The 22,818-nt window shown below is 45.9% G+C and overlaps 1 protein-coding gene across 1 annotated transcript in view; it reads left to right on the forward strand.

Annotated features, from left to right (window-relative positions):
• Positions 1-707: 707 nt before the first annotated feature.
• jph3b (junctophilin 3b) overlaps positions 708-22,818 on the forward strand; it is a 29,527-nt gene continuing 7,416 nt past the window's right edge. The window contains exons 1-5 of the mRNA XM_069528785.1: positions 708-2,557; positions 11,812-12,298; positions 13,253-13,618; positions 20,622-20,746; positions 21,427-22,424. Coding sequence (XP_069384886.1) covers positions 2,176-2,557; positions 11,812-12,298; positions 13,253-13,618; positions 20,622-20,746; positions 21,427-22,424 — 2,358 coding nt within the window. The 5' untranslated portion in view covers positions 708-2,175. The remainder of the gene's footprint in view (positions 2,558-11,811; positions 12,299-13,252; positions 13,619-20,621; positions 20,747-21,426; positions 22,425-22,818) is intronic.

Genomic DNA, 22,818 nt, shown 5'->3' on the forward strand with positions numbered 1-22,818 from the left:
GGGATTGACTGTTGGGATCTACTGAGTGCAGCTAAAACAGATTGTTTTAATTGCACCTTATGTGTTTTATAACAAAGGACAAGATGGTGAATGTACATTTGAAGGTCTTCTGCACAATTCAAGTTACTTACGACCAGTAGAGTATTAATCAACGATACAGGCCCAACTTGAGGTACACTGAGGCTAAAGGTGAATCGTGTATGAAAGCTATGGAGCCGCTCAGTAGATCAGATGTCATTACCTCTATGCCTTTTTAAACACTGTCCCATTTTAGATGATGGAGAACATCCCTCGTATGTTCTAGTTAGTGGATGTTAGGGACTTGTCTTCAGTTGTGTACCTTAACGTCATCAGGAGTTTTAATCACAAGACCCTCCAGCTCCACCACAGGTTGATCAGACCCTAACATCTGGTGCAGAGCTGTTGACCGCAGCGTTCTGCGGCGTGTGATGTTTGATGAAGACCTGTGAAGACGACTGAAGCTGAGCGGCACCACTACAGTCCTCTCCCAGGTCCCGGTGTCGGGCTCAGACTGAGGCAGGACGCAGGGAGACGGACGCAGGCTGAGTGAATGATAAAAGCTACAGGTGAAGGAGGAGGGGAGGAGCTGGTCTTGACTGTGGAGTGTGTGTGTCTCTTTAAGAGCTGGAGCGTGCTATTGAGCAGGAGGAGGGGGGGTGGTGGTGGCTGCATTGGAACAGTCCTCTCTAATGAACAGATTTTCTGAGAGAGAGAGAGAGAGAGATAGAGCCATCCAGCCATAGGAGGAGAAGAGGTTGTGAGACAGCAGGCAGGCTGTGCGTCAGCCGGCGCTCCGTAGGGAAACATGGAGACAAGCAGGAGATGCTGAGGAGGACAGAACCCACCACAACAGGATCTCACAGATGGATGTTATTTCATCAAGCAGGCAACCTGAAGGCAACCCGCGCAGAGGATAAACCACTTATGGACGCAGTGGATTAAAGACCTACAGACCGACTGAGAGGGGGGGGGGGGGAGAGAAGAAGGAGAATTCATCAATCCACTTGTTTATCTTCGTTGGGTGTGTGTGTGTGTGTGCGCATTTGCTGTCAGAAAGTGTGCATGTGTGTGTGCTTGCATTTAGTGTGTGTGTGTGTGTGTGCAAAAGGAAGGAGACTGCATTGCTGCTCTCCAGCACCACAGGACAAACACAAAAGCAGCAAAGCAGATCACCTTATGTTTCCCCCCATTTTTCTGTCTCTCCCTCTATCTATGCATGTGTGCTCCTTCGCTGTGCGACCAGGCCAAGTGTGTGTCTGAGAGTGTGTGTGTGTGTGTGTGTGCGAGACAATAAGAAGAGGATGCTGAAGCCTGAAGTGAGCCACACAGCCAGAGTCCGACTTTGAATGATTTTCTTCTTCTTAGGAGCGAACCCAAAGAAAAAACATTTTCTTAAGAGGGAGAGTTATTCTTCTCTTTTTCCTCACCACTGCAAAATGTCACAGCTCCAGTCAGAGCCCCGGTGCTGATCAGGGTGGCTCCTATGCTGGAGGAAGCCTGGAGGTTTGAAGGGCTGCCCCCAGGGACGCTTCTTGGCTCGACACCCCAGAGAGGTGGAGGCATCGTCGGGTAGGAGGCGGCAGAGCGAGTGGGCCTGAACGGAGAGCAGGAGAAGAGTAGGAGGGAGAGTTCTGCGTTTGTGTGGTTGAAGCTGATTTCAGGCCGGTGGAGCCGCCGGATGGTTTCATCTCCTGCTCAGAGAGGGTAATGGCAGCTCCTGGCCCACTCTCCTGTCTCACCGGCGTCTGCCACAGAGGAGACGGGAAGTGCTAGCCAAAGCGACGAAGAGCCCGACGAGAGGATGTTGTGAACAGCATCTCACTGCCTTTACCCACCAAGCCGGGAAACCCCTGAGACTCCTGTGAGGGGCCAAGTTTTGTTTTCCACCTTGTTTCTCTCTCTTCTTCTTCCTGCCAGCTGAAAAGAAAGGGTGGCGTCTCTCGATTTGAGTGGGAGTTCTCTCCCTCTTCCTCCCAACTTCCTCCCTCTCCTCCTCCTCCTCCTCCTCCTCCTCCTCCTCACCGAACTCTGAATTCAGCTCCATGGATTGATTGTAGCACCAACCTGTCCTTCTTTTTCCTCCCTCTGTTTTCTTTTCTTTTTCTTTTTCTTTTTGTCGAGGCTTCAGGGGAATTGCCAAGACCTGTTTCATGCATGTCCACTGGCGGCAGGTTCAACTTTGACGATGGGGGGTCATACTGCGGTGGGTGGGAGGAGGGCAAGGCGCACGGCCACGGGATCTGCACGGGACCCAAAGGCCAGGGCGAGTACTGTGGGTCCTGGGCCCACGGCTTTGAGCTTCTGGGCGTCTACACGTGGCCCAGCGGTAACACCTATCAGGGCACCTGGGCTCAGGGCAAGAGACACGGAGTGGGTGTTGAGAATAAAGGCCGCTGGGTGTACAAGGGCGAGTGGACGCACGGCTTTAAGGGACGCTATGGCGTCCGGGAAAGCACCGGGACGAGCGGGAAGTACGAGGGGACGTGGAACAACGGGCTGCAAGACGGATACGGAACAGAGACGTACTCGGACGGAGGTAGGAGGGGGCAGTTGCATTGTGGGAGAATCGGGGTTGGGTTTGAGAGTGTGTGACAAAGAGTGAGAGAGGATGTGTGAACCAGACAGTCGGTATAAGAATGATTGACAACTGTCCTCAATGAAACGATCGCCTTGTAACTGGAGGATGATTGAGCGACTGCTGACAGTTACCCAGGTGACAGATTTACAGTGGGAGGAGCTTGTCTGGAGGTTTTCTCGGGTCGTCCTTTCTCCTGCCGCGGCCCGCCCCCGTCATCACACCCATTCATGCAGAGGCGGTGGGGGTTGCACAAGGACAGTCTTCGAAGAATGATTCTCAAATCTCTAGTTTCTTCCTCTTCTCTTTTTCCTCCTCTTCTTCTCTTTCCTCCAGTTTTAACCCTTTAATTCAGCTGCACGAAGACACACTGTAAATCTGCAGGCCTTCAATTCAGGCCATGCAGTCTTAAGGGACGAATAAAGGGTGAGAGGGACAGAGGAGGACAACAGCTCCCGAGAACCGGACGTAATTTACTGTTAATTTCCCCACAGCAGCCTATTCTGTATGTTTTTTAATTACTCCTGTGATGTATTGTGTCAAATACTTCACAGCAACGGGCGGATTTTTAATTATTATTTCACTCAACTCAAAAACCTCAAACCAGGCTCATTGTCGAACCCACAGAACACCGAATCTTTACCATGATTAAAATGAGATGATTATAAACTTGCACAGTGTTTTGGTATCTTCCAACTTTTTTAGTTTTGAGTTCATAGCCGTGCTCGTGGCTGTGGGAGCCTGAATGCTGAAGTCAGCAAGCCAACAGTGATGCTAAGCTACAATTTAGCATGTCACCTATCTAACGGTTTGCAGCTCATCAGCTCTAAACATTAAATGTGCTAATATATCTATGACTTGATTTTTTTGGTCATTTGATTGTTGTAGAAAGTTAAATCATCAATTACGACGACGACATGTAAAGTTCTCTGATTTTAAAAGGTCTTTATTTTACAGAATACCTTTTGAATCAGCACCAGATTTGCCCTGAAATTGAAATCGATGCCGTCAATGCACTTAGACCCGGCATATGGATTCCTGTTTAAAAATAGAAACACACAAGCACACGCCCCGTGCATGCAAATTGTGCGTGTGTGAAAACGCACACACAACACGGAATCAGGCCGAAAGTGTGTGTTGAGCAACAGAGCTGACAGAAGCATACACACAGTACAGTTAAAGCCGTGTTACATAACTCTACAACCAGCAGGTTTGACAAAGCTAGTCTGGACCACACACACACACACACACACACACACACACACACACACACACACACACACACACACTGTCCTAAAGCAGCCAGATAAAATCCACAGGCCAGACGGGTGTGAGTGGTTGAATCGGGACGGAGAAGAAGAAGAGATGGGCCTGATAGATAAGCAGACAGATGGGAAGGACGGATAGACAGAGAGATGGATGGACAGATGTACAGATTGATGGATGAATGGATCAGTCAAGTGATGGACAGATAATGGAAAGATGGCTGGATGGATGATTATCGTTATTACCATGAGAGATTGTCTTCATCAGGGGACGAGTGAGGTCGTTTCAGAGAGAAGAGGATGAAGGATGAAAACGGAGAGAACAGAAACGTGATAAGAAAACCTCCCAGAGAGAGAAAGAAAGAGAGAGAGAGAGAGAGAGGAGATAACAACACTGTCGCTCTGTGAAGTATTTGAACCCACATACTGTAAATGCAGCAGAGATTGGCCTAGTTCTGAGTGTTTATCCAGCTCCAACAGTACACTGTGTACTTATACTGGCAGCATGCAGTACCAACACTACCAGTACTACTATCACTAACAGTACTACTACTACTACTACTGCCACCATTGCTACCACTACTAATACCTCAGTTAGTTATACCTATTCCTTCCCGTCTCATCTTTCAAAATAAGAGCCATGTGCCTCAAAAATAACCATCCCTGTCCTGAATTGCTTCGGACTCTCGACACAGTTTCGCAACGTTGGTATTGAGCGTTGATCAATTTCCTCAGAATACAATAATTTAAAGCTTCCTGTACGACACTTCAACATTTCCCATCTGGCATTGCTCTCCTACGCTAACGCACAAAGCAGTTTGTGTCCTGCCCACACCTCTAATACTTAAATTAAATGAAGAGACATTTCTTTATTCCAAATGAGGTCCAGTTCCGTGTAAACGTAACGTAAACGTAACCCGTTTTTAATGAACAAAATAATTACAAACTGTAAATGAGACTCATTTGTCATTTTGGATTAATTGGATTTTCTTTGAGTATCAGAAATAAAACAGAATAATACAAGTAGAGAAAGTCCAAATAGGTAAAATGAGTGATAAAGGTGGACATCTGTTGTGCAGACAGAGTTGAGTCTGAATTCCTGTGGCACTCTGAAGTAAAGAGACGAGGCTGTTCCTCTCAGATTGAAGCTGACAGTCTAACCTCTGCAACCTCAGGGCTCCGTCTTACCCAAAGAGTCGGGAGCCAAAACATTCAGAGATGCTCTGCTGCCGACATACTAACAACACGCTGTGCACTTCAGAGCTACGTTACCCACGGTCGGGTTCATGTCTCTCTCTCTCTCTCTCTCCTACAACTACACCTGAAGCCACTTTTGTAGGAATCACTCCTCCTCCGCTGTTTGGCTTCTTCGTTCCTCGTCCTACGTTTGCAAACATCCCTCTCTCCTCTCCTCTCCTCCCACCTCGCTCTTTCCCACCCTCGCTTCACTGCATTACCTCGGCGCCGCTCTGTACAGTAGGGTTTCCATAGCAACGCTCACCGACATGCAGCGGGTCAGCGTGTCACAGGGGGACTCAGTGTTCCTCGCTGCTATTGGCCGCCCGGCTGCCTCTGCTAGGCCCTGATTGGCCGGCTCGGCCTTCCGGGCTAATTGTTTACCAAGATGAAGAGCTAAGCTGACTGATTACCAACCACACACACACACACACACACACACACAGTAATCATTTTAGTTGGGAACGAAGTGAGTCACAAAGAGAGAGGCAGAGATTACAACTGTCACTGTGCACAACAGTCACATTACACCAGGACGGACGAGCTAACGGTCTCAGTATCAAACAGAAACTGACTTATTCCCCCAGATGTGACGACAAAATCTCACGAGGACACGAGGCAGTGACGGCTTCTCTATCAACTCACACAGATGTTTCATCACATTGAGCTTGTGGCACCTCAGAAACGTCCCGGACCCTCGGCCCTGTCCCCCAGCGGTTTGCGAATACACTACAACATTCTAATCGTCCGGCATAAACATATTCCGTTAGTTCGCTTAAGGCCGCCACCAACGGAGTCATTATCCCAGCTCTGTTATGTAAGCTGAGAAAATAAATTCACATCTCGTGTTCAGATACACCACGCAACTCCACAATTGTGTGCTCCGACACATGGTCAGCGTTTTTTACTTGGAGCGAGAAGCCGAATCAAGTCTAAAACCTGCCTTCCTTGGACTGAGTTTGAGAAAATATGTTTGAGTGTGTGGGAGGAAACTCTTCAGAGAACAAACTGTCTAAGTTTCTCTGGATCACTCAGCCGAGCATGAGGGTGGGTTTTGTTCAAATTGGACCATTTTCCGGATATTTAGTTTTTAAAAAACCACAAATCCACACAACCTTCAATTTACAACATATCATCACAAATATCTCAAAAACAAATAAAATGCTAAAATAACCAGTAAATGCCACTTTTGTTGAGCTATTTTCTGCTTTTAGTTTAATACCTGCACACTCCTGTAAAAAAAAAAAAAATCCTGGATCTGCCCATTTATCCGGATTTGCTCCGAAATCGTTTGGGTCGACCCCCATCACAGAAGTTCATGGAAACTGTTTTGGTAGATTATCAGTAATTCCCCTCAGATGAACGCAGAGAACGAAGTTGTGTTCCCTTCATTTATCCTGTTCGAGATGATCCCTCTGAGCATTTCGCTTGTTGTGGAGATTCCTCTGTAGTTTGTGCAGATGCTGAAGTTGTCTTGTGTTGGAACGTTGTTGTGAAATGTTTTCCTCTCCTTATCTCTTCTATCTGTTTTCCTTTTATCTCTTCTATCTTCCCTGTTTGTCCCATTTGATTATTTTTGAATCATTGTCTTCATTACGTACTTTCTTCATCTTTCACCTCCATGATTTTTTTCTGAGCAGCCATACTGCTGCTTTCATTTTCATAGCCAGGCCTTTATCTTTGACCTACTGGTGTCAGTGTTTGTGAGCCATTCGTACATAAGAGTTCCCTTATCGAGTCTTTTACTTCTACAAGTGCTTTGGCGTAATGTTTTTGTGTGTGTGTGCGCTAAATTCTTGTGCGGCAATGAATTATAATGCCTGAAAAATGTAAGAAATGTGGTTTGGATCGTACAAATACAGTAAACATGTTGTCTACCTGGGAGTTGAGGACAACCCAGATGTATTTGGACAAAGAGTTTGTGTTTATAAATCACAGCTGAACTATAATACGAAAACATTGGTCATAAAATCACAAACAGCCGCGTTATCGTTGGTTCTTTTTTATGAAATGTTTTAGCAGATGACTAATCCTCAAAGAGACTCAGACAGAAAAGGGGCCCAAGCAAAATCTCTTAAACGGATAATGGTCCCACACAGTGGTTTACGCGGGCAGAGGTTTAGCTTTGAACTGACTTTCCTTTGCTCTCAGTGCTGTGGTGATGTGAGTGTAGTGTAGGACATGTGTGTGTCTGGCTGTTTATCAGTCTGTCTCACTTGTCTTGTCCACCTGTCTTTAGTTACCTGGTCTGTGTGGTTGCATCACTTTTCTGACGTGTTTGCTTCCTGACTGTCTTTCTCGTTTCTTCCTCTCTCTGTCACACTACAGTATGCATCACTTTGCAGCGAGTGCTACATGATATGAATCCTCAGGCTTTAGATTGACCCCAGTCTCCTGAAAGGATTTTCACATTCAGATAAGAAAGTGTAACCTTTAAATGGTGGAGTCAAAGAAAATCCACCTGCCGTGTGTTTGCACAGTTTTTTTTTTCTTTTCTTCCATCGATGCAGTCAAATTGTACGACAAATAAATTACGGAGAAATGTCACTTGCACTGCACTTTTTATTCAGAGTCACTGTAAACATGCACCTCCTCCACCGCCGCAACAAGCCCACTGCAGGCTTTAGCTTATGTAATGGAACGGTTTGATGTTTGAAGAGAGGATTTGCGATGCTGTCTGAAACATGAAAACTCTGAATTATCTATCTTGGAAGTCTGCCCTGCACCACTGCTGCTGATACAGTACTAGATAGAAATACTAATGAGACTACGCTAGCCTGTTGGGATACTTTAGTACTGCAACTTTCCTGAAACTCTTCGTTAGTGGGGAATGGATGGAGTTCAAAGGGTAGGATTACATATTGATATACAGCAGTGAAGGATTTTTAAAAAATGTTCATCCACCCCAGTATTTTATTTCAATTATCATTTCCAGATCGACTATAATCTATTCCTCAGGTTAAATTATTTTTGTAGATATTTTTTGGGCAATACGCTTCTGCTCCATAGGACGGAGTTAAGCATGAAACGGGGAGAAAGACACGGACATGTCGCTCACCTTACTTCGCTCAGCTAGTCTTAATGATTTGTATCAGACTCGTTTTCGAGACACTGGGGCAATATCTGTAAAGTTTTATGTCCCTGTTAAAAGAATGATCCAAATGAAGTTAACTTAAACGACTAAAAGCTACAGTTCAGCCCACCTCAATAACATTAGAGCTTGTAAACCTTTTCAAGTAGTAACACACAAATGAAAATATTCAGCCTGAATAGGTCTCCTTTAAAATCTTTGACACAAGCGATCTGAGACATAAAGGAAAAAAGTTACTGTCACATAACACAATTTAAACTCACCCGCCGGCGATCTATTTCCACGCTGTTTCTTTCTCACTGCCATTGTGCCTTACGAATAATTATTTCAAGGTTTGAAGTAGTTACCGAGGCCACAGCAGAAGCACATGAGCCACAAACCTTGACTCTTCACAAAGTGAGTGAAATTTGAAGCCTCGTCATCACAATGCGTGGTGTGAGTACCACAGATAATCTTTAGAGACGACAAGAGCTGTACACTTCAGTCAAACCGGCATCATTTACAGATTTCGACAAGTGTCTCCCACTGCTGCATCTCCGGGTGAAACACAGACCCAAAGAGACAGATGGCTTTTAACCTAGAAACAGGCAACAGACGCACGCATTCGTTAAAGACACAATTATGAATTCAGCCCGTGGGTCGATCAAATTACTGTGTCCCTGTGATGTCTCCACGGCTTTGATCTCCCCGCATAAACTCTTTCCGTGTGGCTGCCTCGTTCCCGTAGTGGCCGCGGCCGGGGTTACAGGCCCATATGATGTTAGAGCACTTCCTGTCGGCCTCCAGGCAGAATCAGTGAAATCATGTTCACATGCGAGTCTGGGGTTGAGGCCTTCGTATATCCAGAAGTCTGTTTTTTTTCCTCTCAACTGGAACTGTGACAGACAAGTGAACACAATGCTGCACCAGGATTTTTTTCTGGCTCTCTAAAATCTGAACCTCTGTTTTCTAAGTTTCCATATCGTGAAGTGATTTGACTTGAAAACAGGAAACGTGTTTGATTTCGACTGAAAATCACGGCCTGCTTTTTGTTCAGCACCACGGAGAGCGACAGGCAGGAGCAACGTGGAGCCACACTGAATATTTTATTCAGCCGGTCATTACTAATTGAAGCTGTTATATGCCTCCAAGAAACCACGAAGAAGCAGAAACCCACACACACACATTCATTCACTCACACTCGGAGCCTCCTCAATGCTAAAACGAATATACAGTCTGGTGCAACAACCCTGAGACAAACCCTGCGTCATTCAAGGTTGCAATGTTCCGCTTTTGTTGAAAGTGTTTGTTGAGAGGCGTTGATTTGACTTCATGGTCTCTTTGGAGGCTGTGCGCCGCTGTTGGACCGTGTTGTGTTGTACTGAGAGGTGATGACCGGAGTATTCACAGTATTTAAATCGAGAAGACAAACTATAAGAAACACTGTGTTTACACTGAGGCAGCTCAAAGTGTAGCGTTACTCAATGCTTTATGCAAATTAGGGGATACAATGTAAAGTAGTTGAAATCTGAATCTTTTAGATGTTTTAAAACAATCTTGTATGTAATGTTTATTTATATTTTTAACATTTGCAGTTATGATACCAGAGATCCCTACCTGTACTTTGGATTACACTCTCTTGTCTGTGTAGTAAACGATGGAAACAAGGGGAAACAGCCGACCTGGCTCCGTCCAAAGTTAACACCTCTCTGGTTTATGTTCGGGGGTCACTTACCTGACTCCCATAAATCATCAAACACAAGGTTTCTGGAGCCTTAGAGCCGGACTGTGCTCCGTCTCGATGACATTAGCCCTGATTCTTGTCTTGCTGCTAAGCTAAGCTAAGCTAACCTAACAGATGAGCGGTGTCGATTTCTCATCTAAATTAAATCATATTGCTTGAATGTTTTTCCCAAATTGTTGAGCCATGCATCCTGATTCTAGCAGGTTTCAACTATGTGTAAAAGAAGTTTTCTGACCCGTAGCAAACTTTTTGACCCGTCAGCACAAACCCTGTCTCACAGAAACTCAGGTGAAGCTTGTGACTGTCTCTCTTCTTTTGTCGTCCTCTGACTAAGTGTCCTGCTCAGGCGTTCTGTCGCCCGTTTAATGAAATTAAAATATCACCAGGCAGTTGCACGGATGTTGATGTGTGTGTGTGTGTGTGTGTGTGTGTGTGTTCTTTGATCTGTCTGTCATATGGTCGTACAGCTGTGTACTGACAAGATTACAAAGACCTGGCCAGATGTGCCGGCCAGCTGTCTGTGACACGGATTCTGTTATTGTTTGTCTGTGTGTGTGTGTGTGTGTGTGTGTGTGTGTGTGTGTGTGTGTGTGTGTGATTGAGAGGGATAATGACAAGGGCAAGTTCAGCAGCACTTCTCAGAAGCTTTTTAAAAAGCACTCCTGCGTATGTGCTTGTCGTGCCCCTGTGACTGTGTTTGCGTGTGTGTCTCAGAACGTAAGCAAGGATACGATTGGCTCATATGATTGGCTCCATTCAGCACTTCCCACTTCACTGACACATTGATCCCACAAGGGAAACGTTTGTGTGTGCGTTTGCGATTGTGAAGGAGAACGTGGTTGCAGTCCTTATATGGTCGTGCAGTTTGGTTAGAGAATGAATCAGAGTGCTGTTACATCAGAGGTACGGGGCAGGAGGGATGGATCACTTGCACTCCAGCTGGAATACACACTTCCGTTTGTGTGTGTGTGTGTGTGTGTTTGTGTGTGTGTGTGAGAGAGAGAGAGAGGAATGATGGAACCACACACAGACACACACACACTCAGATGCCCTACTTTTCAGATGTAAGGACAGTTATGTAGCAGCGAGCGCTTATGAATGAATGGGACGATCTGACAAGAGGAAGACAAACCCAATTTTAACATCACAGAGAGAAGAGTTCGTTAAAAACATCTCATTTATTCTTCTTTTGGATTTAAACTATACTCTCCCACAATGCAGCAGTGGTGGAGGAAGTACTCAAACATTTTACACAAGTAAAAGTACGAGTAAATAGACAAAAATGTCCTCAAGTAAGAGTGAATGTAACTTTTCTACTTGAGTAAAACTTGCCTTTAAATATAATTAAAGTAGAAAATTATATTTCTGAAAGTTGCTTTTAGTTAAAAACATCGAGTTTATTCTTGTCAGCATTTAGGCAAGAAGATTGGTCGACTCCCGGACTCAGACATTTGAATTGCTGATGGAAACTGAGACGTTTGTCCTCCTTGCTTTGTTTTGTTTTCACATAATGTGAATGTCAGACTGTGTGAGACTGACACACTGGAAAGGAAGAGAAATGCTTTCTGTCGTGTTTTTGTTTTAATGACGTTTTGACACTAAATGGTTTAAATCTAAATGAATGTAGATCGGTGTGAGTGAGTGTGGCGGAGTCACAGGCCCTCAGTCCTAACTTTTCCTGACGTCCCTGCCTAAGTGTCCGATCAGTGATTTGATAAACTATAATAAATTCCGGCTGCTTTGTGCAGATATTTGCTTCCTTTGTGTTTCCAAACCCTGATCAGCTCGACATCTTTATTCTCACTTGCTGCTCTCTAACCATGACCTGTACGTCCACCTCCTGACGATAAGACCCGGGTGGATGAGACTGTGTATTAAACCTATTTCTCTCTCTCTCCAGGAACATTTCAGGGTCAGTGGGTTGGCGGGATGCGACATGGCTACGGAGTTCGTCAGAGTGTCCCATATGGCATGGCGGCCGTCATCCGCTCCCCTCTGCGAACCTCTATAAACTCTCTCCGCTCCGGTTCGGAACACAGCAACGGTACGGCTCTGCTGGACCGGACCGGGGCGGTGGTTCCTGGGCCTCCTCCCGTCCCCGGCACTCTGACCACCAGCGTCTCCATGTGCAGCACGGGCAGCAGCGGCAGCAGCCCCGCGGTGTCCCGTGGAGGTTTTGTGTTGATGGCGCACAGCGAGGCTGAGCTGCTGAAGGGGAAGAGGAAAGGCGGGCTCTTCAGGAGGTCCATCCTGTCCGGCCTCAAGCTGAGGAAGTCAGAGTCCAGGAGCTCTCTGGCCTCACAGAGGTCGAAACAGAGCTCGTTCAGGAGCGAGGCTGGGATGAGCACCGTGTCCTCTGCTGCATCCGACATCAACTCAACCATCAGGTGATGACCAGAGGAAGAACAAGCTGGTTACATGGTGGTAGACTTTGTAAAGAAGGGTTAGACTCGGAAATGAAAGAAAATGGGCAGTAGGGCATTTTAGTAGATGTCAGATATTCCCAAATGTTATTGGACAAGTCGAGTAATGCAGCCATGATGCATATATGTAGTTAAAATCAGGAATATCTTCAGCACAACAGTTACGCCTGGGACCTGTCCACTACTTTTCAAAGTGTCATCCATAGATAAACCTGTTCTCTGCTCTGCTGGTGCACATTTGAACATTCTCTGACCAATCATATTGGACACAGCAGATCATGTCCCTGGTGGGACGTTCCGACTCTTAAAGGAAAAGCAAACCACAGCTGATTTGAAACGAATGCTGTCGATCAGTCGGGGACCAGTGGAAGTGTTTGGATTGGGGTGTCTTATTTTTAAAGGAACCAATTACTAGACAGCGAGTGTCAGCAGCTCTAAACCTCTTTGTTTGCAGAGTGGCTCATCAGGTCTGATTAGTGACTGGCAGGGTTGATAAGGGCAGAGGTTTCTAGGCTTTTTCCATCCTGCTGCTGGAAACAGCTCTCGTGCATGCAGGCATTAAATTGTTCACATGTGATGTATCACAGTTAACCAGTCATCGACTCACGTGTTTCATCATTTGTTGTTGCTTATTATGAGCATAATAATAATGATAATAATAATGTTGGGCCAATGGAATTAAAACAATATGTTTCAACCTTAAGATTTTAGCTTCAAAATAAGTTTGATGTGTGAGTGAGTGTGAACATGGAGAATGTTTCCTCTGTCATTCCCACTCTTCACCCTGAACGTCTGTTCTGTGTCACTTTGGTGAGCAACCAAATTTATTTTAGTCCTCGTAAACTTTGTTATATTCAAAAATAGATAATGATCGTTGCCTTAAATCAATCAAACTAATGTATTCATTCTCCTCTCCAGTCTCGGAGATGCAGATGCAGAACTGGCTGTCGCTGACGATGATGTGGATGCAACAGCGACAGAGACCTACAGCGGAGAGTGGAAGAATGACAAGCGGACAGGGTTCGGAGTGAGCCGGCGCTCCGACGGGCTGCAGTACGAGGGGGAGTGGCTCAGCAACAAGCGCCACGGCTACGGCTGCACCACGTTTCCCGATGGGACGAAAGAGGAAGGGAAGTACAAGCAGAACATCCTGGTCAGCGGGAAGAGGAAGAACCTGATCCCCCTGCGGGCCAGCAAGATCAGAGAGAAGGTGGACCGGGCCGTGGAGGGAGCGCAGAAGGCCTCCGACATCTCCCGGCAGAAGTCTGAAATCGCTCTGTCAAGGTAGCGACGCCACTTGATTTGTGGACGAGTCTGTGTTTTGTTGTTTCTCTAAGGCCGCCAGCTCAGAGGATAATCGTAAATCTATCTTGACCACAGTCTTTCATCAACACAGAAACTTACAGTTCTACGTTATCTCACTTTCTGCATTTATTTAAGTGCTGTGATGTCATGAAATTAGTCTATATTTATTTGTTTTTCCACTGATGGACGACAAGATTCCACTTCCTCCCACCATCCAAAACTGAAGCCACAATATCCTGAACACAAGAGCCACCATTTTGCTTTTTGTCTCTGTACAGTGGAGATCGAGGGATGGAGTCGCAGTATGGCCGTCCTGTCGATACACGTTCAAAAATATTTAATGAAAACCAAACTTTCCAGACACAAACATCTGTGTGAGAAGAAGAATTCTTAAAATGACAGAAACCATCTTTGAGAAAAATGTATTTAACGTGAACTTTTACACTTTTAGTTTGTCAGTGTCCCATCCACTAACATGGCAGAGGCAGGGATCACAGCCTACACAGCAGGCAGCCACCAGGGGGCAATCCACATAGTGGGGCTTTAACATTTATGTACAGACTAGGTTTTCTAAAAGGGGTTTGACTGTCACTAATGCTTCTTCTTCTTCTACTACGTTGTTAACACACGGTCGTCATTGTTGACGTTGTCTCTGCGTGTAAACACCTGTAGCTTCATTCCACGTTTTAATTGAGATCAATGACAGATTAAGAGCAGGATTAAGGTGAAGGTGAAAGACGGGTGAGGGAGGAACAGAGCGAGCGAAGCCAGACGGTCTGGAGCTGCTCAGACTGATGAAGCTGCTCTGCTGAATGGAAATGAGTCTGTTCTCATTATAACTCTGCTCACCCGACTAAAACAATGTGCACAGCTGGGGTCAGGACGTTAATGTGCCCTGAACTTTTCTCCTTCTTCTTTTCACAGTAGAAATAAATTATTTATAAGTATATGAAGCAACATTTCTGTGTTTTCGGGCTCAGGACTCACAGCAGAAATTAATTGGCTGTCCTGGGACCTGTTGTCATGGACACACGTCGATACTCTTGTCATGTGAGGACCAGCCAGATCTGGGCCTATGACCCAGTTTGGTCCCAGTCCTTGTTGTTTAGAGGAAGACGGTTACGAACGCTGTTTATTTATAGACAGATGTTGTGCTGCAAAGTTTAAAAGAAGAAAATACTTGGTGAGAGATAAATCCAGAGAAATAAACTGAGCAGTTTGTTTGAGTCCTGTTCCACAGTTAATCTTATATATATATATATATATTATTGATATATATATATGATGCAGCCATGCAGCCAGTTCTGAAAAGAAATACTGAAGGTGATAATAAATGTTTGTCTCAGTTATCGTAGCCATGTTTTATTTAAGCAGTATTTCCTCTATGCTTCACCAACACCCTTAAAAGTCAGAAACTGAGAAAAGCTATTTTGTAGTCCTCTCCTCGTCAGTGGTGATGGAACTTCACAAAGCACTGAGCTACAGCCAGGTCCGTCACCTTTGTGTGTCCCCTGGAAACATTTCCGTTTTTGTTATTTGCAGAGTTTGCATGTGTTGTGACTTTCTGCAGCTCACGTGTCGTCAAATTGATGAAGTAGTTTTCTTAATTTGCACCATATATTTCTCCATGTTAATGTAAAGTGGAAGTGACTCTCCGAGCGGATCTGCTCCACAACGAGTAGGCTTCAGTAGTTTTTGACTAATCCTGCTGAGACAGAGACGTCATAGCCTCATCGGTGGAGATAATAAAGCTGCATTCAGTTACTTTCTTTTAAAGCTGATCCTAACGTTGTGGATTTGTCAAACCCTGTGAGTAAGGAGGCAGATACTGTGACTTTGTGGAGGGAAAGCAGCCTCAGACTATGGGTTAGTGTCACTGAGTTAGAGCGGAGCGTTCGTCTGAAAAGAGGTTATGGTCACTATCTGATTAACGGTTAACCTTGAAACCGATCAATGTCGTGGCACTCTGACATTATGGTCAATAGCTGTAACTTATGTAAAGTATACTGTGTGTGTATACCGTGCACCGTGTGGAAGGTTTGGATGCATCCAGCAGTAGTTTGCATGTTTTCTAGGCTGAGATGGTTGAGTGGGTTCAGATGAAGATAAAAAGAGAAAAATGCCGGAGAGAGACAGAAATGTTGTGAGAATGAGGAAAAAAAGAGGAAAGATGGATGGAGAGGATGCAAATTGGGAGTAAGAGAGAAAAAGAAAGTGAGAAAGAGCGAGACATACATACAGAGAGAGGGAGAGATTTCCGCATTATGCCAACAGTGCTGGCAGGTGGCCTGAAAGAGCAGGAAGGCAAACACACACACAAACACACACGCACAGACACACACACCTCCTTATATGCTTATAGGCTTACATGTGTACGATGTAAATGCAGCTGCGGAACATGCCTGTGTTTGTAGAGCGTGCATGAGCGGAATCAGTGCAGATCCAATCCTATTAGTCCTATTAGTCTTCTGCTGAGGGCAGTGACCACAGAGGGCTGCAGCTGCTCACCTCGCTCGTCCACATGGTTGAAGAGTCACGTCACCGAAAGGAAGAAAGTGATCAAGACAGCGACAGGGCAGGGATGTCACGTATATCACGGTGATATGTTCTCGCTCTACTTGTAGAATCCTACACATGAAAGTTGCATTAGTTGTGATTTCATTTTGCAGCCAGTGTAGCGGCCTGATAGACCAACAGCGAACAGGTTGTTGGTCTGTTAACCCCCCAAATTGTGGATGTGGACAATGTCTCATTGAAAATCTCGAACCCTCGGGTGGATCTGACGGAGTTAACGACGCTACAAATGAATAATTAAAGACATGTGACAGGTGTAAAAACTGGAAAACTTCAGATGATCTGCGCTGAGGAGGATCATGCTTGGATATTTAGAGGACAGGCGCTCTTGCACGGGTGGGGGGGTGAATTATTTTTGGGGAGGGACAGAGTGTCCTTGTTTAAAGTAGGGTGCCGCTTTATGCTTAAAGGAGATCTCAACACAAAAAGTACTCGCATGAACTTATTTCATGAGTTATGTCGAAGCAGCCGAGAGAAAAGCGAGGACTATAGGTCTGTCTAGAAAGTTTAAATACTTTCAATTAAAGAGAAATAAAACATAAACCTCAGGTTACTGTAAATCTCCTACCACACTATTATGCATTAGATGCTGTTCTGTAATTGCCAGCATCTCATGAAAACCAGCAGTTACCTACATTTAGAAATGCAGTCTCTTTGCAGCAGAGGCAGCTTGGAGCGCTCGCCACCTGACTGGAACGTGTACAGTCAGATCTGATTCAATCGAGAAGAAACGAAGCGGCGACCAGTTACAGTCACAGCCCGGCCTGTAAACCAGCTCGACTCTGATTCTCCTCCACACTCACACAAATGTCTAACCTAGATTTAGACGGCAGCAGGGCCCAGGACAGGACAGCCTCTCTCTCTCTCTCTCTCTCCCTCCCTCTCTCTCTCTGTCCCCGTCTCTCTCTTCCTCTGTGTGAGTCCCAGAACAGAACAGCAGGGTATTTCCTTGTGGAACACCAGGAGAAGCCCTGAGAGGTGAAACACACTCGCAGGATAATTATCGCTTCAGATATTTTCTGTTGGATCTAAGTGAAAGCCCCCGTGGCAAACTGGTTCAAGGATGATGCAGCTCTTTCTCTAACGTCCTCATCTGCGTGTTTCTAAAAATGTCTCATTCATCATCCAGATCCTTAACGACGATGAGGTCTGATGAGGTCTGATGATCGTATCTAAAGACGGACGACACGTCTCCACTTGCTATGATATCTTGGTCATTGTGCAGCAGTGATCAGGTATCAAGGTCCGGCCGATGCACCAAAAAATTATGTTTTTAAAGCATCGAATAACCAATTAAAACCAAACTTGTCAGAGACATAAACATACATCCAGTGTTTCCCATTAATTATCACGACTGTGGCGGCTGCTGCCATATTCTAATTTATCCTGCTACAGTTACATAACATCCCAAAAATCAACTACTAAAAACTTTGGGGAAGCAGATTTCTGTTGCTATGCACCAACGATTTAGAACCAAACTCCCACCACACGTCAGACAAGCCACGTCTGTGGATCGTTTCTTAGCATTATAACTTTTATAACTACTTCTATGATGATCTTGCTTTTAATTAACTTTATAACACTATTGTCTTTATCTATTTACTTTACTTCTTTTTATACCTCTCGCTAGTTTGATGCTTTTGTCCTGAGTCTTCGTGTTATGGCTGTGTTCTTATTGATCCGTCTCAGAGAGGTCAAAGGTCAGTCCCGAGGCTGAATCTGGGAGCTGGTAAAAGTTGTGTGTAATTTATCCGTGTGTGTGTGTGTGTGTGTGTGTGTGTGTGTGTGTGTGAGACCTGATCACTGTTGTCACATGATGTAACTGATGTGGATACCTGTGATTACTCAGTAGCGCTGACTCACTCTGTGCTTTGTGGACGGAGCCATTCACTGCAAACCTCTGACCATCGGCAAGCCCACACACACACACACACACAAACACACACACACACACACACACACCTCCGTCTCTCACCTCACCTCATTGTGTGCGACCGTCTTTCATCCTCTGTTTGTTTTTGTTCTCTCGTTCCTGTCCTCTATCTCTTCTCATCAGATCGAGGTCTCGCTGAGGTTTTCTCCCAGCGGTGCTAATGAAGGGATTTATTAAAATGCTGTTACACTGTTTGTTTGTCGTCTTTGCTTCGGACGTAGATGAAGATCAGGTTCTTCTTCGATCGCCTGATTATGAGGCGATCGCAGGAACAACATGCAGCTCTGTTTGATTCCACTGGTAAAAACTTTCCCATCAATCCTTGGCCTCCCTGTCATGAAGAAGACGTTGTTGCTTGTCCTCCCTCCCCTCCCCTCCCTCCCTCCCTCCCTCCCTCCCTCAGCTTTAATGGAGGCTGTCAGCCTTTTGGGCAGCGCTGTAATTACGCTGTCTCACAATTAATCTGGTAATGATTCATTGATGTTGAATACTGAACACCTTTTAACTCCATCTTCTTTCTTCCCTTTCACTCTCTCCTGCTGCCTCTCTCTCTATTAGTGGCTCACCCTCGGCAACTCTCCTTTACCACATGCTCTCCTCCCCCTCGTCTCTTCTTCCCCTCCATCCGTGAACTCTTTCTCCTTTTTTTTTTTTTTTTGGACAGGATATTGTGTTGTGTAATCAAGCATCCTTTGAACAGGCAGCTCCTTTCTCTCCTGGCAGTTTGATTAATCCAGAAACAGGTTGTTCCTGGGGAAGACGGGAGTGGGGCAGGAAGTTGTGGATGGAGAGATGATGGTGGAAGAGAGGGGGAGAGAGATTTAAAGTTTTTTGTGTTGGAAGCAGTTTATTCATGATGTTTAACTTTGGTAAATATTTTATTTCTGTGTAGAAAAGAAAATCTGCATGTGATGGTGTCATGTGAAAGAGAGAGGCAGCCTCCCTCCCCCTCCTCACACCTCGACTCCCCCACCAACAACAGGCGTGCACTCACACACGCTGGTGTTGAGAATACTGTGGGCCTGGCACAGCGGAGCTGGCAGAGAGTGCAGAGAGGGGTAAAGAGAAACACAGAGGCAGAGAGGGAAAGAAAAATCAATAGCCATCGACATGCAACACTGCATCAAGACTGTTACTGTCCAGTGAGAGCAGATCAGGATGGAGGGAGGATGAGGAGGAGGAGGAGGAGGAGGAGGAGGAGGAGAGGGATGCAGGGTTTGGAGAGGCCATTGTGAACGAGTCGAGAGCCCTCAGAGAGACAGAGACACAGAGACGGTGGTTGTCATTGAGGGAAAAGATTTATTTGATGCGAGCAGAAAGAAAGAGAGAGGGGTGAGGCAGATGAAAAGATTATTGTGATGAAGAAGAAGGAGGGAGCAATTAGAGAGAGGCAGAGAGGAGAACGGGCAGAAATAAAAGAAAGAGAGAGATTTGAGACGGAGGCTGTAAAGACAGACAGACAGACAGACAGACAGTCAGACAGACAGACAGTCAGTCAGTCGGACAGACAGACGGACAGACAGACGGATGGACAGTCAGTCAGACAGACAGACAGACAGTCAGTCGGACAGACAGTCAGTCGGACAGACAGACAGACAGTGAGATGAATTATTATAATTTTTTAATTATTTCTGAACACAAGATCAAACAGATCATTTAATAAACACATAATCCTCCTGTTGCTGCCGTGTGAAGCATCATGTGTATACATGCTGTTTATAACTCAAATATAGATTCACCTGTGTATTCCGTATATTGGTATATTTATATATACATACTGAATATTTGTATTTTCCACCATGAAGGTGTTTTCATTGTTGTTTGTCTGTTTTTAGCAGATTACGCAAAAAACTACTGAACATTTTTTTGTTGAAACCTGCTGGAAGGAAATGGGACAAAGAACAAACCATCAACTTTTTTCGACTGGATTTAATAAAGTTTTTAACTATTTAATGTTGTGATTTAAGGATCATCTCGTTTCTTTGTTTGTTTGATCGTTAGCAGGATTACGCAAAAACTCACTTTAGGACTGAATGCATGTGTGCAATTTGATGTGAATCTATAAAAATATGAATCTAGTGAATGTTGCTGTGCTTTGTTCCATTTCCACCAAACTTGGTAAAATTAGACGTTAGCACGTTCACCACTGTGGAGCACTGTTGTAGTTTCATTCTGTTGATCCTCGTCTCCACTTTACTTCTTACCTCTTCTTAAAGTAATTAGTCACCATGATTTACTGTCTGTTACTGCAAAACTCCTCCCTCCAAGAAATGCCCGACATTTCTACAACAAAATCCGAAAAGAAAAATACATGACGTGGTATTGTTGTGAGTTTAAACCTTTGATGTTCGGAGAATTCACTCCAGTGTCTCCTGCCCTGGACGACAAACATATCCGGGATATCATCATCTGGCTGTTTCTCATTTTAAAATGAACGTTTGCTTCATTCATTGAATTTTGTGTCCTCTGTGTCAGGACGGCCCACGCACAGGGTAAAGCTGAGGCAGCGGTGGGAGCGGCTCAGAAAGCCCAGGACGAGAGTCGCATGGCCAGGGTCACCGCCAAGCAGTTCTCCCCTTCCTTCCAGCACCCAGGAAACGGTGAGCGCACACACACACACACACACACACACACACACACACACACACACACACAACCGCACACACACACACACACACACACACACACACACACGCTTACACATGCATGAGCACATAAACGTGTGTATGTGGGTTGTTGATAAAGGTCAGTGCCAACCACCCTCCAGCTTTGTGTTTCTGCCTTTGTCAGTCACATTTGTACATCACTGCAGGTATCCAACCCACAAGAACATGCACCGTGACACACACACACACACACACACACACACACACACATTATGCTGCCTCTTGGACAGATCATCAGGTTTTATAGCAGCATCTCTTGTCAGTTTGTTTGCAGATGACATTTTGTTGTGTTTCTCAACCATTCAATTCTGCATCTTTTTTCTTAAATACTGGTCCTAACTTTTAAAGCTTCACTCCTTCTGACCTCTTCCTCCCTCATGCGGCTCTTAGTGTCTCTTGAACCAAAATGCCGGTTGTTCCTCAAACCTGCTATAAAACCGTTAATGGAATGATAACCCATCAACGCTGCGACCCCTGAACTCCTGTGACGTCTTTATGAAGCAGCTCAAAATGTTTGTGTTTGTGTTTGATACCTGTTGTGCTGTCATGCCTCTCAAACGTCTCCATAGCTTCACCTCACCTCCTCCCTGTTGTCTTTATGATGTCTCTCGCAGGTATGGAGGTGCAGCGTCCCAAACGTCAAGTGTCCAGTGAAGTGGAGGGTGAGGGGTTGTCGAGTAGCGCTGGCACAGCCGACAGCCCAGATCTTTACGTGAAGAGTGCAGCCTCTGACGACCCCTCCAATGACGCTGCCACCCCTGACCTCAGTCCCCCTTCCTCCTCACCTCCTCACACTCCACCTCCCCCTGCTCGGCCGACCCAGCGCAGCAAGAGTGCCCGCTTCCACCGGCAGAGCGCTGTGGACCATGGAGACAAGGCGAAGGAGGGAGCAGAGAGGAGTGAGAAGGGTGGAGGAAAGACAGAGATCCAGGTGTTGATGGAGGGAGGTAACGCAGGAGGTGAAGGCAGTGGAGGAGGAGGAGGAGGGAAGGGGGAGTACACGCGGGCCAACAGCTGGAGTGAGGACAAGAGGAGAGGGATGCTGTCAAAAGAAAGAGGTGGGGTCAGCGGACGTGGAGCCAGTCGGACCAACGGACACAAACACAGCTCCTCCAATCACAAGTCACGGGAGCACGGCTCGTCCAATCACAGACAGGCCAGAGGTGACCGGTGGACAGAGTCGTCCTCGTCTGCCTCCTGGACGTCAGGGCACAGGGGCGTGCACAGCAGGGGGGGCCGGCTGCTGGAGCAGGACGAGGAGAAAATTAGTAACTACGAGATGGAGATGAAGCCTTTACAGCCAAGGGACTCCGCTACCCACAAGCCCCATGGGCACGGGGAGGAGAGGCATGGGCACAGTCACGCTCACGGAGACGGGCGCTCACACACTGTGCAGCGACAGAGACACAAGAACCGTGACGGGAGGGAGGGGAGGGAAGGACGAGAGGCGAAGGAGGGCGGGAAAGACTCAGCGCACAAACTGGACAGACCGGGGGAGAAGATGGATTCACGGCCTCTGCGCCGGGACCTCACCCTCTCCCCCCCTCTGAAGTCCTCACCCATCTCACCGGAGCAGCAGGACCAAAGCCTCACCCAGGGCAAAGGCAACTCGGTAAGACTCACACTGCACCAACAACAGACACCGTCACTCACTTGTTTTCTACATTCACGTTGCAGGAAACCCTTAAGAAAAGAGTTTTAAGCCTGTTGCCAGGCCGACCAGCTACAGGATGAATCGAGACCATGAGACATTTGGTTCAGAGCAAAAGAAAATTGGAAAACACACAAAAAAAGGCAAAAGTACGAGACTGAAGCGAAGGAACCACACGACCGAATAACTTCCTGTGCTTCTTGTGTGTTATGAAGGGAAATCGTGTTCAGCTGAACGATCCGATCGTAGCCGAGACGCTTTGTGGCAAACATTTCCGGGATAACGACACCTAAGGATTGTGGGTAGTGTTGTGCTTCTCCATGACATCGTGAATAAGATGTGTTTTTCTTAAAAC

This window comes from Paralichthys olivaceus, chromosome 7 (genome assembly GCF_024713975.1).
Source record: "Paralichthys olivaceus isolate ysfri-2021 chromosome 7, ASM2471397v2, whole genome shotgun sequence".
In the NCBI taxonomy this organism is placed as follows: domain Eukaryota; kingdom Metazoa; phylum Chordata; class Actinopteri; order Pleuronectiformes; family Paralichthyidae; genus Paralichthys; species Paralichthys olivaceus.